Raw genomic sequence first — 16311 nt, 5'->3', positions numbered from 1 at the left:
CGTGAGGATTTGGATTTCCTCATCGATTCTCATGTTCAGAAAGCCTTACAATAGCAGCAACAACAACTGCAAGCCCACACTGGAGCTACTCTACCAACGGCTCATCATCCGACAATATCGACCACCGAGCATCGGAAAGGAAAAGAGCTGGAAGAAGAAGAACATGCGTATTTTCCTCCAGCTGCTGTTTCTCCAGCAAGACGCCCACGAGCCTTTCTTCGCACTCCCATGGATCAAGGGGGCAAGAGGCCCGTGTTCCAAGAGTCCTTTGGCGAAGCACCAGATAGAGAAAAGCGTAAGCTCAAAATGATAACTAGTGACAGCTCACCAGAGAAGGTCATCTCCCCATTCTCTCAAAGTGTACTGGATGATCCGCTTCCTAAGTGGTATCAAAATCTGTAGATCGGAGAATATACTGGAACGACAGATCCAGAAGATCATCTATTGAAATTCGAGAACATAGTATTATTACAACAATTCTCTGATGGAGTGAAGTGTTGGATGTTTCTCACTACCCTCGGAGGAGCTGCACAGCGCTGGTTCAAAAGATTACCAGAAAAATCTATTCGGAAATTTAAAGATTTCAAGAAAGTCTTTCTACACCATTTCTCCAGCAACAAAAGGTATCATAAGACTCCTTGGAGTTTGTTTTCAATCAAGCAAGCGTCTAAAGAGTCTATCCGAGCATACACACTACAAGAATTTTTGCATTCAACAACACCCAATAGACAACGCTTTTTAATAAAAACGTTGTCGTTCTTTGTTTTACAACGCTTTTAGTGAAAAGCGTTGTCTATGGTATTTACTTTTTACTAAAGACAACGGTTTTTAATGAAGTGTTGTCTTTAGTGTTGTTGTTTATGGTCAAAGACAACATTTTTTTAAAAAACGTTTTTTAAAGTGTTGTGTATGTTTCCCCTAAACTCACTTAAAATAAATTCGCAGCCCTCGCTTTGCTAAACTCTAAACCCTCAACGCGCGCGCGCCTTCTCCTCACCACTCCTCTCCACGAGTTCTCCTCTCCACTCCTCTCCACGAGTGCCTTCTCCTCTCCTTCTCCTCTCCACGAGTGCCTTCTCCTCTCCTTCTCCTCTCCACGAGTGCCTTCTCCTCTCCACTCCTCTCCACGAGCGCCTTCTCCTCTCCACAAGCGCCTTCTCCTCTCCTTGCCGCGTGATCTCCTCTGAACCCTAATCTCGACCCAAACTCCTCACGCAAAACTCCTCACGCCGGCCCAACTCCTCCAAGTCGAGATCCCTAATCTCGCATTTCCCCATCTCCTCAATCAAAGTCAGCTTACCCTTCCTAATCTTCTCACGGCTCCTCAACTCCTCTGAACCCTTCGATCTTAGTTCCTTCCTCGCAGAGCAGATTCGAGAGTAGGAGGAACGGAAGAAAGAAAGGTAAAATTTCTTCCATCCCTCTAGAATAAGATTTTGTTTATTTTTGATTATTTTCCGAACTAGCCATTTTGCCGGATTCATACTGCATCAATTTTCCCCCTCCCCTGATTCCTATGATCTGTTTCTCCATTGACTGATGCTTTAATTTCTAATTCAGTACCCACCTCTGCATGGGATATATATATATATATATATATATATAAAACTAGAGTGTCATTGAGCTTTCAGTAAGATCGCAGATTGTAACGTTGTTGGTCTGTATTCAGAAAGTTATATGCATTAACTTTTCTGTCCGTGATATTCTTCAGGTTTGCTAACAGTATGCGAAGTGCTTGCTTATCAGAGCATGTGTTGATCTTTTTTAGCAGAGCATTTTTATGTTTACCTGGTAAAAAGGTGAAGCAGCATCACATGAATGAAGGCACAGTCCTAGACTTGATTTTGAAACCTGTGCATGACACTTCACTGGTTTTGCAGTTATATATATGTAGCTGGAGCAAGAGGGGGAATTAGTTCAAGCCATTTTTTTCCCCCTGGAAGGAGAGCCCGGGTGATGCATTAAAGCAGATCAAAAGTTCGTCCGAGTTAATTTTATTACTCTTACTCACTTGCAAAAGGTCCACTGAAAACTTTAGCTTAGATGCCAGATACAAGCTGAACGGTGAGTGTTTTTGTTACTTTCTGAGAATTGTCTGTATCTTATCTCGAAAGCAGGGGCTGCTGAACACTACTTTCTACCACCATTTCCAAAGAACATTAAGCATCGTGGCCTTGATGATTCAAGCTGCAAATCAATTTTTAAGTTTAATTATGAAGATCTCATCGTAATCGGCTTCTTTGGATCTTAATATTCTCGTTCAGCCCATCAAGTGTACACATCCTATGTTTCAATTTGTACACATTATGATTTCATTGACTCATGCCCATCAAGTGTTTGATTAAATGTCTCTTCCATTATATAGATTTTAGTTGATACATTTTCTTTAGTTTAATTCCATGTAATGCTTGTTAGTTTAGTGATTTATGTTCCTATGATGTTTGTTCTTTATTTGAAACTTAGTTTACTTATAAAAGTACATCATATAGGACCATCCAGAATTGAATTAGTGGAGATTTTTCTAAATATTTGTATCAAGGGTCTACACTCTAGTACCATAAGAGCTAATGGACTACTTGATACCGGTAAAATAATTATGGATTTTGTTTCCATAGTTAATATGCGGTTAAATATACTTAGTGATGTTAAATGCAGCATTTTTTTTATCAATTAATATTGAGAGTGAAATTTTAACACGGATTTCTCTGATTGCTATTGCAAATGCATAACATCCATTTTTAACTTATAAAATTTTAAAGGAAATTTGTTTGATTATACATAATTGAATGAAAGTCCTATGCTTCTTTGGTAGTATGTATTGAAGTTGGTTAGCTGTATGATATTAGAGAAAAGGCATTTTTAATCCACGATATAATTCTATGATTATTTATACCTCTGGCCTGTTCATCAAGTCCTTGAGAATCTCAGGTGTTCTGATATCACTAGCAATTAATACATAAATATTTTCATTAATTAGAATATCTTTTAAGGTAGATGCAGATTAGATGAGCCGATTTAATCGATATCGGTTGATAAGTAATGGTTCTATTTTTTTAGGATGAAATCCGATGGGATTAGATATTGGTAGCCTAGCCAGGTGAAGATCTGATGATTGTTGAATCAAATTTTTGTAGCAAATTAAAATTGCAATTAAGGTTAATTAATCTATATCAATGCAATTTTGGTTGCTGCATTGGAATCAATGCAATTTTGGCCCTTCATACATTGGATCGTAATCGGTATAATCCTATGTATTTGCCTAGTTAATTTCCATTGGAATCTTAGTGTTATTGAACCTTACAAGGATGCTATTTACCTGTTGGATTCCCTAAGTTGCCGCATTCGCGATGATGATTCAAAATACGTAATGGAAATGTGAGTTCAGATTTCTTTTAGTAAATATTTATTATAATAAAAATCTTATTTAACAAATATTCTTAACGTATGAAGGGCCTTAAAATTGTTTAATTCAACCAAGGGAAGGAAAGGTAGGAAAAATGTTAAGTGGGAAGTAGTTAAGGTATGTGTACTTTTGTTTAACATATATTGTAATGTGTATAATTTTCATTAACAATTTGACTCTAATTACTATATATAGGCTCCTCAATCTCCTCTCCTGCGAAACAATGTGGTTTTTTTGTGATGCGATTTATGAGAGAAATTATTGAAGAAGTTGAGACTATTGAGAGAGATTCGCTGCAATCAATAGTAACATTATTTAGCTTATCTCAAATTATTTGACATAAACTATTTAAAATTGCAAAGTGATCAGTGTTGATTATTTTTTCCATTAACATAAATTGTGTATGCTCACAGTTCACAAAAATAGGGTACTCTCGTGAACAAATTGATGAGGTTCGGTCCGAGTTGGCGGAGTGCATACAAGATCATATTTATGAATAGGTATGGAATGATAGTTGCCATAATTCTATTTAGATTTAAGTTCATGGAATGGTGGTTTTTTTTGGTAATGGAATCATAGTTAATGCCAATTTTTTTGATGCAGTGCATAGTTACCAGATCGACCTTGAGCAATTGACCCCAAAGAAAAGTTGTCACTGAAGTTTAAAAACTTGTGAAAATTTTTAGTGAATGATGATGTTTTGTGAATGATGATGTTTTGGAAAAATTGTCACTTAGGTGAAAGGATGTTTTCTGGATTAATATGCAAGTACAAAGCACTGTATTATATGTTATTCTGTAAAGTTCTGTCCGTGTAAATTATCTAGTTTCTTTATCTAGCTTTTGTTCCACTATTGGGTTTGTTTTTCTAATAATTACTCGTGCAGCAAAATACTGAGCAAGAAGTTGTAGATCTTATAATCAGGTAAAGTAGAAAAAGTTAACTACTTCATTATGCTTTCATCTTAGTATTTGTATATTTGATTTGTCTTCTTTGAACCAGCTTCAAGTCAAAAAGCCAGATCCTCTAGATAGCTGTTAAAAATAAGGTATTATTTGGTTTGTCAGTGATCTTAATATTTGGTAATATTTGGTCTTTGATGCTCACGACAAAGTTCCAACGCTGCATGATTACCTTGTTCAAGCAGATTGCTCGCTGCCTCAGTAGCTCGCATTTTCAGGTTTGTTTCATCATTGATATTCCTTCTTTTTAGTGTTCTATATTAAAAGGAAATACTAACTGTCGATGAGATTGTTATCCTCTTGCTTGAACATGAACCAAAGTATATAAATTTGACCTTTTGATCTGAAAGTATAAAAAAAAGTTAATTGGATACTAGTTTTTTATTTTTTTTTTTGCAGTTGCATTTGTTGTATTTTCATATGTTTCTCAGTGAACTTCTAAACAATTCTTTTTTCATTAATTTATTAAGGCTTATTATAAGTTTCAGTTTGATGGTGCAAATTGTTTTCTTTTGTAATCCATCTGTTTCTTCTTTGGTTTAGGAAAGTTAAAGTGAATCCCTTGATAGCTGTTTCATAGGTTTGTTCCATTATTTTCCAAGACGTCTGGAATCACTATCAATAGCCCTCAAGGACTGTTTACAACCTTGCAATCAAATTAATTGGACTTATAATCTCATGTATGGTCATCTGGAGCATGAATATTGGAGGATTCATGAATGACTCTTTGGATGATGAATGTATGTCATTTAATATTGGTTCATGTATTTATTTAGATACATCTTGAGTATTCCCTATAAATACCCTATGTATTTAACAATTCAAAGATGAAGAAAATCAGAAGTAGTTGAACACTAACACTTGGACGCCAACATTTTTGAGTTGGCGCCTAGATTTGACCATCTAACAGACACGGCTAAAGGATCAACTTCTATGAACACCCTTAATAACTTATACAGATATTTGTGAACAATTAGGTTGGTGGCTATCATTTATCCTCCCTTTTTGTTGTTTTTTCCATGTACCCAATGCAGCTTTCATTTCAAAGGTTCCAAGCTGATGAACAAGGATGGGTGGACACAATCAAGTCAGTGCGATTTGGAGGAGCTGTCAGGATTAGTACCATGGATTGGCTTGGGCAATCTCAATATTTGCGTCAAACTGTCTTCTGGCCTTCCCTATCATCTGCAGTATCTGAGGTATACTATGCACATTTACCGTGAATTTTCCTTATTGAGCTTCGGCTAGTGACGGTTACGAATGTATTTTATTTCAAGAACCGTATAAGCAAGTGTTCGTGCATCTAGTTTTATAACAATGCACTTCGTATCTTTGATCTAAAAAGCTTCTGAAACAAGTCATCTTCTCAAAGCATGCCCTGGTCAACATGCTAGTCACCTACTAGAGTCATTTCCTCGATGGCACGGATGAATACCTGAAATCCATCCTCTACTCCACCATTCTTTGCCACTCCTCAAGCCGAAACAACTGCAAAGGTAGAGTCAACATCAAGTATTACATTGTGCCTGGCTACAAGAAGACCGGGGCCGCAAAATCCAATAAAGACAGGTCAAACATCAATATATAAACACACTTACGGTATGAAGTGCATAATAAGTGTAGAATACAGATTACAGAACTCTTTGCATAGCACATAAACTAGCATCATTATAGGGGATCCCTTAGAAAAATATTAATGGTAGGAACTTGTTTCATGATGTTCTTAATATTTATTTTTGCTACCAATGTTTGGATTTCTTAACCAGTTCCTTAGTTAACTTTCTCTATTATTGAAACAAAGTTGAGTTATGGAATTCTTACATGAAATAAAAAATATCAAACTTGGCAGTATGTAATGAAGTTATGCTCAATAAAAGAATTAGTTTATATTGGTTTGGTAAATCATGTTAAAATTTTTAAAGAAGTCATCCCTTATTGCAGTTACTTGTGATTTTTCTTGTTGATAGATGTAATTTATATTTTTAGCCCATTGTACATCCAGTCAAAATGTCTCAAAATCTCAAAATCGTTCAATCATATCATTTTGCTACATTTTAGACAAAATAATAATGTGTGATGTCATTCTCTATCTCTCCCTCTCTGGCTTTGGAATGTTTATGATTTAGCTAATAAACCGTTAGACTATGGTTTTTCCCTGATGCTCACAGATTGCAACAGCATGTGCTCTCACAGCCTTTAAGTTGCGTCATCCAATAAAGATGTACCTTGATCGTAGCACGGATATGGTAATGGTAGGAGGAAGGCATCCAATGAAAATAACCTATTCTGTGGGTTTTAAATCCGATGGAAAGATTACGGCCTTGTACTTGAATTTGTTGGTAAATGCAGGCATATCAGAGGATTATAGTCCACTTATTTCACATGCCATTATAACTTGTCTAAAAAAATACAACTGGGGTGCTCTCGCTTTTGATATTAAACTATGCAAGACGAATCTTACAAGTAAATCATCGATGCGAGCACCAGGGCAGGTACAGGGATCTTACATTGCTGAAGCTATTATTGAGCGTGTAGCATCTTTCCTGTCCTTGGATGTCGATGTTGTGAGAAAAAGAAATTTGCATACATATGAAAGCCTGAAGTTTTTTTATGGAAGTAGCAGTGGAGAAGCTCCGGAATATACTTTACCTGCTATAGTTGATGAGTTGTTTACATCTGCAAGCTACTTCAATCGTCTTGAAATGGTATTGCATTTCAATAGTTGCAACAAATGGAAAAAACGAGGGATTTCTTGGGTACCAATTGTATATGAAGTGGAACCAATGCCAACACCAAGGAAAGTATCCATTCTAAATGATGGTTCAATTGTTGTTGAAGTCGGAGGAATTGAAATAGGCCAGGGACTGTGGACAAAGGTGAAGCAAATGGCTGCATTCGGTCTTGAACAGCTATGGGATGAAGAGAAAAAATATCTTTTGGATAGGGTTAGAATCATTCAAGCAGATACTCTGAGTTTGGTTCAGGGAGGTTTAACTGCTGGAAGCACCAAATCTGAAGCAAGCTGCGAAGCAGTTCGTCTAGCATGCTCTATTCTAGTCAGCAGATTAAAGCCTCTTAAGCAAAGTTTGGAAGAGCAAATGGGATCAATTTCATGGGACACCCTTATTACCCAGGTGTGTAATTACGTCATTAATCAAATGTACTACTGTTTATTTATTGGCAAGAAGCTAAGCTTATTTCTGTAGTCTGTATGTGTTAGCTAGCTTATGCAAGTGAAGGACAGGATAGCTTATATGCATTCACTTTTAGGGATTTCCTGGGCTTTTTTATATTTTGGAAATCAAAGCAGTTACTTCCTTTCATCCATTATGAACTAGTTACCTTACAATATACAGGCAAATTTGCAATATGTGAACTTATCAGCGAGTACATTTTGGGTTGCTGACGATACTTCATCATATCTAAATTATGGGGCTGCTATAAGCGAGGTAACCTCCTTTGTAGATCATTCATATGATTGGCTTGTAATCACATTGCTAGTCTGTTTTCTTGATTTTGAAAATTGTGTGCATTCTAGGTAGAAATTGATGTTCTCACTGGAGCTACTACGATATTGAGAGCAGACCTTACATATGACTGCGGACAGAGCTTGAGTCCTGCCGTGGATCTAGGACAGGTTTTTTTTTTTTCATCTGTCCTATTGATTTTATAATCCTAAATCACAATCAGCCGTATGTTCATATACTTATATCTGAGTGTTTCTGCAGGTTGAAGGGTCTTTTGTTCAAGGAATTGGATTTTTTGTCCTATTGATTTTGTTCAATATATAAAGAAAACTTGTCAGTTACGATATAAACACACTTACGGTATGAATTACATGTATATATAACATTGACATATTATTTAGTACGAGATTTACATGTATGAAAGTTTTCATACAAAATTTCTTGATTGCCTACAACCCCAGGTGTGCTGATGACAAGTTGAAGAAGATGGCTCTAAGAGTGATAGCTGAAAGCCTTTCAGAAGAAGAGATTGCTGGACTTAAAGAAGCAATTCCATGCGATGGACACCAACAACAGCGGTTAGTCAATGATGAGGTTTTGTAAAACTTGTGTGTTTGAAAAATTATTGTCATGAAGTTAAGGATAACTTGTATGATACAAATTTAATTTGTGGATCAATATGTATACATTTTGTTTGTATAATATAAAGTTTTATTTATTTGTTAAATAGTCTTATTATAAAAATGATTGTGGTTGTGGATATTCAATTATATGTAAATTTTGAGTATTTTTTATAATTTTTGCTATTTAATTAAGAAAAACACTATTTTTTATAAATTTAAAAAGACAACGTTTTTAAGTAATAAAAGACAACGCTTAAAAAACAATGTCTTTGAGACCAACCACAACGCTTTTAAAGCGTTGTCTTTGATATGTGCATTTTTACAACAGCATCTTTAACAACGCTTTTTAAGAACGAATAGACAACGCTTAAAAAGCGTTGTCTTTGTGACCAACCACAACGCTTTTAAAGCGTTGTCTTTGATATGTGCATTTTTACAACAGCATCTATAACAACGCTTTTTAAGAACGAAAAGACAACGCTTAAAAAGCGTTGTCTTTGTGACCAACCACAACGCTTTTAAAGCGTTGTCTTTGATATGACTTTCTACAACACCATCTACAACATCACTTTTTAAGTACATACGACAACGCCAAAAAAGCGTTGTTGTTTAGCTTTTTTCTTGTAGTGACATCAAAAGGTTCAATCAGGTAGCTATTGATGTACCTAATGCTACTACTGAAATATTAGTAAGCACTTTTTCTCAAGGTTTAAATGATAATGATTTCTTTAAAGATTTGGTAAGAAATCCCCCTGTTAATTTTGATTCCCTGATTGAGCGGGCTATTGAGTTTATTAATGTAGAAGAAGCTTAAGCTGCTCGTAGGAAGGAAGGTCCTACCTCTTCCCCTACCCAGGTCAAGGAGAAAGCTCTGGCCCCCGTGCCTCCACCAAGAGGGCCTAGAGTAACTCATCCACCTCATCGACAACCAGAGTATCGTCCACAAGCTGTATAACATGTGGAGATACAGCCAGAGGCACCAAGGAGATGGTGCACTTATCATAAAACTAGCAGTCATCATACTGAACAAAGTCCACTCAAACTGGAATATCGCCCGGTCGAACCTCGGCAAGAGGCAATACCAGTCTCGGCCGGTACCAGTCAAGTATCAAAAAAAGCACCTTCTGAAGCTGTGGTGACTCGACAGGAAGAAAACAGAAACAATGCTGCTCGAGGCAATATCAATATGATTGCGGGAGGACCCATTGATGAGGATTCCAATAGAGCCAGAAAAGCACATGCCCGAAGATTGGAGATTCATGCAGTAGGGTGCAGCATGGAACGAGCAGCCGGCCCTGAAATAAGTTTCGGGCCTAGAGATCTTGAGGGGGTAGAAATATCTCATGATGATGCCTTGATCATCAAAGCTGTGATAGCCAACTACGCCATTGCTCGTACCTTCATAGACACAGGTAGTTCCGTCAATATTATATTTAAGAAGGCTTTCGATCAGCTACAAATTAACCCAAGTGAACTTCAACAAATCGTTACTCCGCTGTATGTATTCACGGGCAATGAAGTACAACCTTTAGGTCAAATAAAGTTGGCCATTTCACTGGGAGAAGAGCCTCTGATGAGAACCAGGAGATCTTATTTTATGGTGGTAGACGCTCCATCCTCTTACAATGTGATATTGGGTCGACCTGCCTTAAACGAGTTTAAGGCGGTCATTTCTACTTTTTGTCAGAAGATCAAGTTTCTTGTGGATGATCAAGTTGGAGAGGTACGGGGCGATCAGAAGACAGCCCGAAAATGTTATGTAGAGATAATTCGAGCTGAAGCTAACACCGCCCGAAAGATTCAAAGAATGGAGGTTAACGCCATTAGGGAAAAATAGTCCGTCCTGGTTTATGAAGAGAAGGAAGAAGTTCAGATCCAGGCCGGTCGACCTGAAGCTACTACGTATATTGCGACCGATCTTGAGCCTACTCTGAAGGCTAAATTAGTACAATGTTTGAAGAAGAATAATGATGTATTTGCCTGGACTCCCAAAGAAGTCTCGGGCGTTTCTCCTACCGTCATGGAACATTCCTTGCATGTCTTCCCAGATGCCCGCCCGGTTATGCAAAGAAAAAGAAGTTTTAGCGCGGAACAAAATCAAATCATCAAAGAAGAAATAACCAAACTTATGGAGGCAGGATACATTAGGGAAGTACAGTTTCCAAGCTGGTTGGCTAATGTGGTATTAGTCTCTAAACCAGGAAATAAATGGCGAGTGTGCATTGACTTTCGGGATCTGAACAAAGCTTGCCCGAAGGACTAGTATCCATTACCTAGGATTGATCAGCTTGTTGACTCCACCGCTGGATGCGAATATATCTCTATGTTGGACGCTTATCAAGGCTATCATCAAGTTCCTTTGGCTAAAGAGGAACAGGAAAAGGTCAGTTTTATAACATCTGAAGGTACTTATTGTTATAATGTTATGCCCTTCGGACTAAAAAATGCAGGAGTAACTTATCAAAGGCTTATGAATAAGGTTTTCCAGAAGCAGATTGGTAGAAATATGGAAATATATGTTGATGACATCTTAATTAAGTCTCTTCAAGCTGCTGATATGTGCAGGGATGTAGAGGAAACTTGCGAGACCTTAAGACAATACGGGCTCAAGTTAAATCCAAGCAAATGCTTGTTCGGCGCGAAGGGAGGAAAATTCCTGGGATATATAGTGTCTGAACGGGGGATAGAGGCCAACCCGAGCAAGTCAAGGCACTGCAGAACATGGAACCACCGCGCAACATGAGGGAAGCTCAAAGATTGACAGGCCGAATCATAGCCTTGTCTAGATTTATTTCTAGATCGGCTGATCGTAGTTTTCATTTCTTTAAAATACTCAGAAAGGCTAATAAGTTTCAGTGGAATGAGGAATGTGATAAGACTTTCCAAGAATTGAAAGATTATTTGGCCACTCTCCCTGTGTTGGCTAAACCTATAGTAGGAGAAACTCTGTGGGTATACTTGTCGGCTAATGAAAACTCCATAGGCTCTGTACTAGTTAGACAAGAGGGAAAGGAGCAACAACCTGTATATTTTTCTAGCCATTTATTAAAAGGAGCTGAGTATAGATACACTACACTAGAAAAATTAGCTTACGCCCTAGTATTGACTGCTCGGAGGTTGCACCCATATTTCTTAGCACATGAGATTATTGTATTAACTAACAGTACTCTCAGACGGGTGTTACTCAACCCAGAGGCATCAGGACGATTGATCAAATGGACAACTGAACTTGGGGAATATGATATCCAATATCAACCTCGCTCAGCCATCAAGGCACAAGCTCTAGCAGACTTTATTATAGAAGTTCAAGGCCTTGAGGAAGAAAACACCTGGAAAGTTTATGTGGATGGCTCTTCAACTAGACAAGGCAGCGGAATCGGTATTCTTCTTATATCTCCAAGGGAAGACAAACTTCAACTCTCCATCAAGTTGAATTACAGAGCTACCAACAATGAAGCAGAATATGAAGCCCTAATAGCCGGCTTACAAGCTGCTCGGCATATAGGAGCGGCTCGAGTCCTTATCTATTCTGATTCTCAGTTAGCAACTCAACAACTATCAGGTAATTTTGAAATCAATAATGATAGGCTTAAGTTATATGCCGAAGCATTTGATAGGTTGAAGTCCCAATTTCAAGAAGTAAATATACAAAAGGTTCCTAGATCTAAAAATCAAGTAGCAGATGAATTGGCTAAATTGGCCTCTGATATAGTGCCATGGAGTTTAGATAGGCCCGTAGAACAAACTCTGTTGGTCTCTTGTATTGAAAGACATGCTGAAGCAGAAATTCAAAATGATTGGAGGGCTCATATCATATTATATCTACAACAAGGTATTCTTCCCAGCAGTACAGAACAAGCCAGGGTATTTAAGAAAAGAGCTGCCCAGTATACTATGATAGGAGAACAATTATATAAAAGAGTTTTTTCCAGACCTTTACTCAAGTGTATTGGCACAGAAGATATGCAGTTTATTTTACAAGAAGTTCATCAAGGTTCATGTGGTAGTCATATAGGAGGGAGATCTCTGGCTTGTAAAATTCTGTTAGCAAGTTATTTTTGGCCCACTCTACATGAAGATTCCAACCAGTTGGTAAGAACTTGTATTTCTTGTCAAAAATATCAAAATATATCACATCATCCCACATAGTTATTAAGAACCTCTATAGTTTCATGTCCCTTCGATCAATGGGGCATGGACATAGTAGGTCCGTTTCCTATGGCAGCTGCCTAAAGAAGGTTCTTATTGGTAGCAGTGGACTATTTTTCTAAATGGGTGGAGGCAGAACCACTTGTTCGGATTACTGAAGATGCAGTCATTAAATTCTTATGGAAAAATATAATCTGCAGATTTGGCATTCCTCATAAATTGGTCTCTGATAATGGAAGGCAATTCCAAGGGGATAGGATTTTAGACTGGTGTAACAGCTACGGTATTATCCATGCCTTCACCTCTGTGGCTTATCCACAAAGTAATGGTCAAGCAGAAGTAACCAATAGGGAAATCCTAAGAGGTTTAAAGACCAAATTGGATCATGTCGGAAGCAGCTGGGTAGATGAATTACCCAGTGTTCTTTGGGCATATCGTACAACGCCTCGAGAAGCTACAGGCATCACTCCTTTTCAATTAGTCTACAGGGGAGAAGTAGTAGTTCCCATCGAGGTGGGAGTAGATTCCGACAGAAGACAATTATATGATGGGGACAATGAGGGTCGACGACTCATGGAGCTAGATTTGATAGAAGAAGTTAGAGATAAAGCTGCTACTCGTCTTGTATCATATCGACAGCGGATGAGACAGAACTATAACAAAAGAGTCATCCCCAGATTTTTCCAAGTAGGGGATTTGGTGTCGAAGCGAATTAAACCTGTCGGAGATGTCAGTAAGTTGGCGCCACAATGGGGAGGACCTTACAAAGTGGTAGAAAAGCTCACATCAGGCTTATACTATCTCCAAGATGCTGAGGGGAGAATTTTGGAGCGCCCTTGGAGCGCTAATCATTTACAGCCTTATCGAATCTGATTAGATCATACTATTTAAGAATGTGTTCACAATTATTTGAAGTCCCTGGTGAATTGAGGACAAGTCTACCTGCAGATTATGTACTTTACTTCTTTTAATGAAAACCAGGCAGGACAAATATCACCACTGGAAATGAATATGATTCATGCAGATTGATAAATATCAAGAGAACCTTCATTTCCTATTTCAAGCAATCAACAAGGGGAAATCTTAAAGGCTTATTCAGCTCCCCTCAAGAAAAGCCAAGAAACTTTAAAAGTCATCACAAGGTTAGTACAAATATCATATTTTTACATAGAATTAAGTTGATCGGGAAATCTTATGAAGTAACTCAGATGGGTCTTCATAGGAGGAACCGAAGACTCTAAACTGTCAGAAATCAAAAGTCGATCAGGAAATCTTATGAAGTAATTCAGACGGGTCTTCATAGGAGGAACCGGAGACTCTAAACCATCAGAAATCAAAAGTTGATCGGGAAATCTTATGAAGTAACTCGGACGGGTCTTCATAGGAGGAACCGGAGACTCTAAACCGTCAGAAATCAAAAGTCGATCGGGAAATCTTATGAAGTAACTCGGACGGGTCTTCATAGGAGGAACCGGAAACTCTAAACCATCAGAAATCAAAAGTCGATCGGGAAATCTTATGAAGTAACTCAGACGGGTCTTCATAGGAGGAACCGAAGACTCTAAACCATCAGAAATCAAAAGTCGATCGGGAAATCTTATGAAGTAACTCGGACGGGTCTTCATAGGAGGAACCGGAGACTCTAAACCATCATAAATCAAAAGTCAATCGGGAAATCTTATGAAGTAACTCGGACGGGTATTCATAGGAGGAACCGGAGACTCTAAACCATCAGAAATCAAAAGTCGATCGGGAAATTTTATGAAGTAACTCGGACGGGTCTTCATAGGAGGAACCGGAGACTCTAAACCATCAGAAATCAAAAGTCGATCGGGAAATTTTATGAAGTAACTCGGACGGGTCTTCATAGGAGGAACCGGAGACTCTAAACCATCAAAAATCAAAAGTCGATCGGGGAATCTTATGAAGTAACTCGGACGGGTCTTCATAGGAGGAACCGGAGACTCTAAACCATCAGAAATCAAAAGTCGATCGGAAAATCTTATGAAGTAACTCGGACGAGTCTTCATAGGAGGAACCGGAGACTCTAAACCGTCAGAAATCAAAAGTCGATCGGGAAATCTTATGAAGTAACTTGGACGGGTCTTTATAGAAGGAACCGGAGACTCTAAACCATCAGAAATCAAAAGTCGATCGGGAAATCTTATGAAGTAACTCGGACGAGTCTTCATAGGAGGAACCGGAGACTCTAAACCATCAGAAATCAAAAGTCGATTGGGAAATCTTATGAAGTAACTCGGACGGATCTTCATAGGAGGAACCAGAGACTCTAAACCATCAGAAATCAAAAGTCGATCGGGAAATCTTATGAAGTAACTCGGACGGGTCTTCATAGGAGGAACCGGAGACTCTAAACCATCAGAAATCAAAAGTCGATCGGGAAATCTTATGAAGTAACTCGGACGGATCTTCATAGGAGGAACCGGAGACTCTAAACCATCAGAAATCAAAAGTCGATCGGGAAATTTTTTGAAGTAACTCGGACGGGTCTTCATAGGAGGAACCGGAGACTCTAAACCATCAGAAATCAAAAGTCGATCGGGGAATCTTATGAAGTAACTCGGATGGGTCTTCATAGGAGGCACCGGAGACTCTAAACCATCATCGAACATAATCAATCAAGGAATCTCCTGATTTCAAAGCCTAATCAGCCGAGAGTCAAGGAAGATTCCATACACATGACATGTGACTCATTTGGAAGCCCATTTATATGGAGATCTTTTAAAATTCACGCAAGATATTATGCTTAGCCCGGGACTCAGAAGTCTTATATAGTTTCTCACCTGAAGTCATACAGGCTTATTTATTCTTTTGGGAATACGAAGCACATTGGAGATTAGAGGACTCGTCAAGACCAGGCTCAACTTCAAAAGGTGAACAAGGGATTCTCGAATAAAATCCATACTCAATGATCGGAAGCATTTAAAAAAAAAGGGGGGATATTCTCAAGTCAGCATAAAAAAAAAAGCAGGTAAGTATCAACAATTTATTATACATTGAAAGTATTTAATTACTCAGTATTAATTGCACTTCTTTTCACTATCAATTCTTATAGTACAAGTCTTTTATGAATAATCTCCTTAAACATTCGGAAAAGGGCCTTTTAAGTCTGCGGGTAGCTCTTCATTAAGCCTGCGACGGTTTATAAAAGAAAGGGGAGGCTCCTTAAGTTGGTAACCACCCTCTTTTAATTGTTGAAGAACTCCCGATACGGAATGATTTAGAGCACCTACTATCCTGTGAACGAATTCCCGAGCAAAGGCTGAAGACTTTAAATAAGTCTGACGCCACTCTTTCCACCGGCTCTTCTCTTGCTCCTTGTAACTTTGAAAATCAGATTGTAGTTTTGCGTTCTGATCTTTCAAAGCATCCTTCTCTAATTTGAGCTGCTCCAATTCCTTCTGGAGCAATGATAATTCAACATCTTGAGCTTTCCTCTGCTCTTGTTCCTGTAGGAGAATGAAATCATGAGAGGCTAAGTCCTGAGCTTGGTCAGAAAGACAGGCATTATGGAGCTTCTCTACTTTCTCTAAAATAAGACTTTTCTGGGAATCATCTGAGAGAGCTTTCTCTTTTAAAGCCATCTCTAGTCGAAGACTAGAGTGTAGCCTATCCACCTGTAATTCTAACGTCTTTCTGGCAAGCTCTTTATCTTTCAACAGTTGTTGGCATTCCTCCAATTCTTG

At 38.2% G+C, this 16311-nt stretch overlaps 1 protein-coding gene across 1 annotated transcript; it reads left to right on the top strand.

Moving 5' to 3' along the window:
• The first annotated feature begins 6580 nt into the window (after positions 1-6580).
• LOC122050597 (putative aldehyde oxidase-like protein) lies at positions 6581-8156 on the top strand. Its single transcript, XM_042611491.1, has 4 exons — positions 6581-7499; positions 7722-7814; positions 7904-8002; positions 8094-8156. Exons 1-4 carry the CDS (start codon positions 6585-6587, stop codon positions 8154-8156), a joined length of 1170 nt encoding a protein of 389 aa, XP_042467425.1. The 5' UTR covers positions 6581-6584.
• Positions 8157-16311: the final 8155 nt, after the last annotated feature.

Source organism: Zingiber officinale, chromosome 3A (assembly GCF_018446385.1).
Source record: "Zingiber officinale cultivar Zhangliang chromosome 3A, Zo_v1.1, whole genome shotgun sequence".
In the NCBI taxonomy this organism is placed as follows: Eukaryota; Viridiplantae; Streptophyta; class Magnoliopsida; order Zingiberales; family Zingiberaceae; genus Zingiber; species Zingiber officinale.
This window is presented reverse-complemented; position numbering and strand designations above follow the sequence as displayed.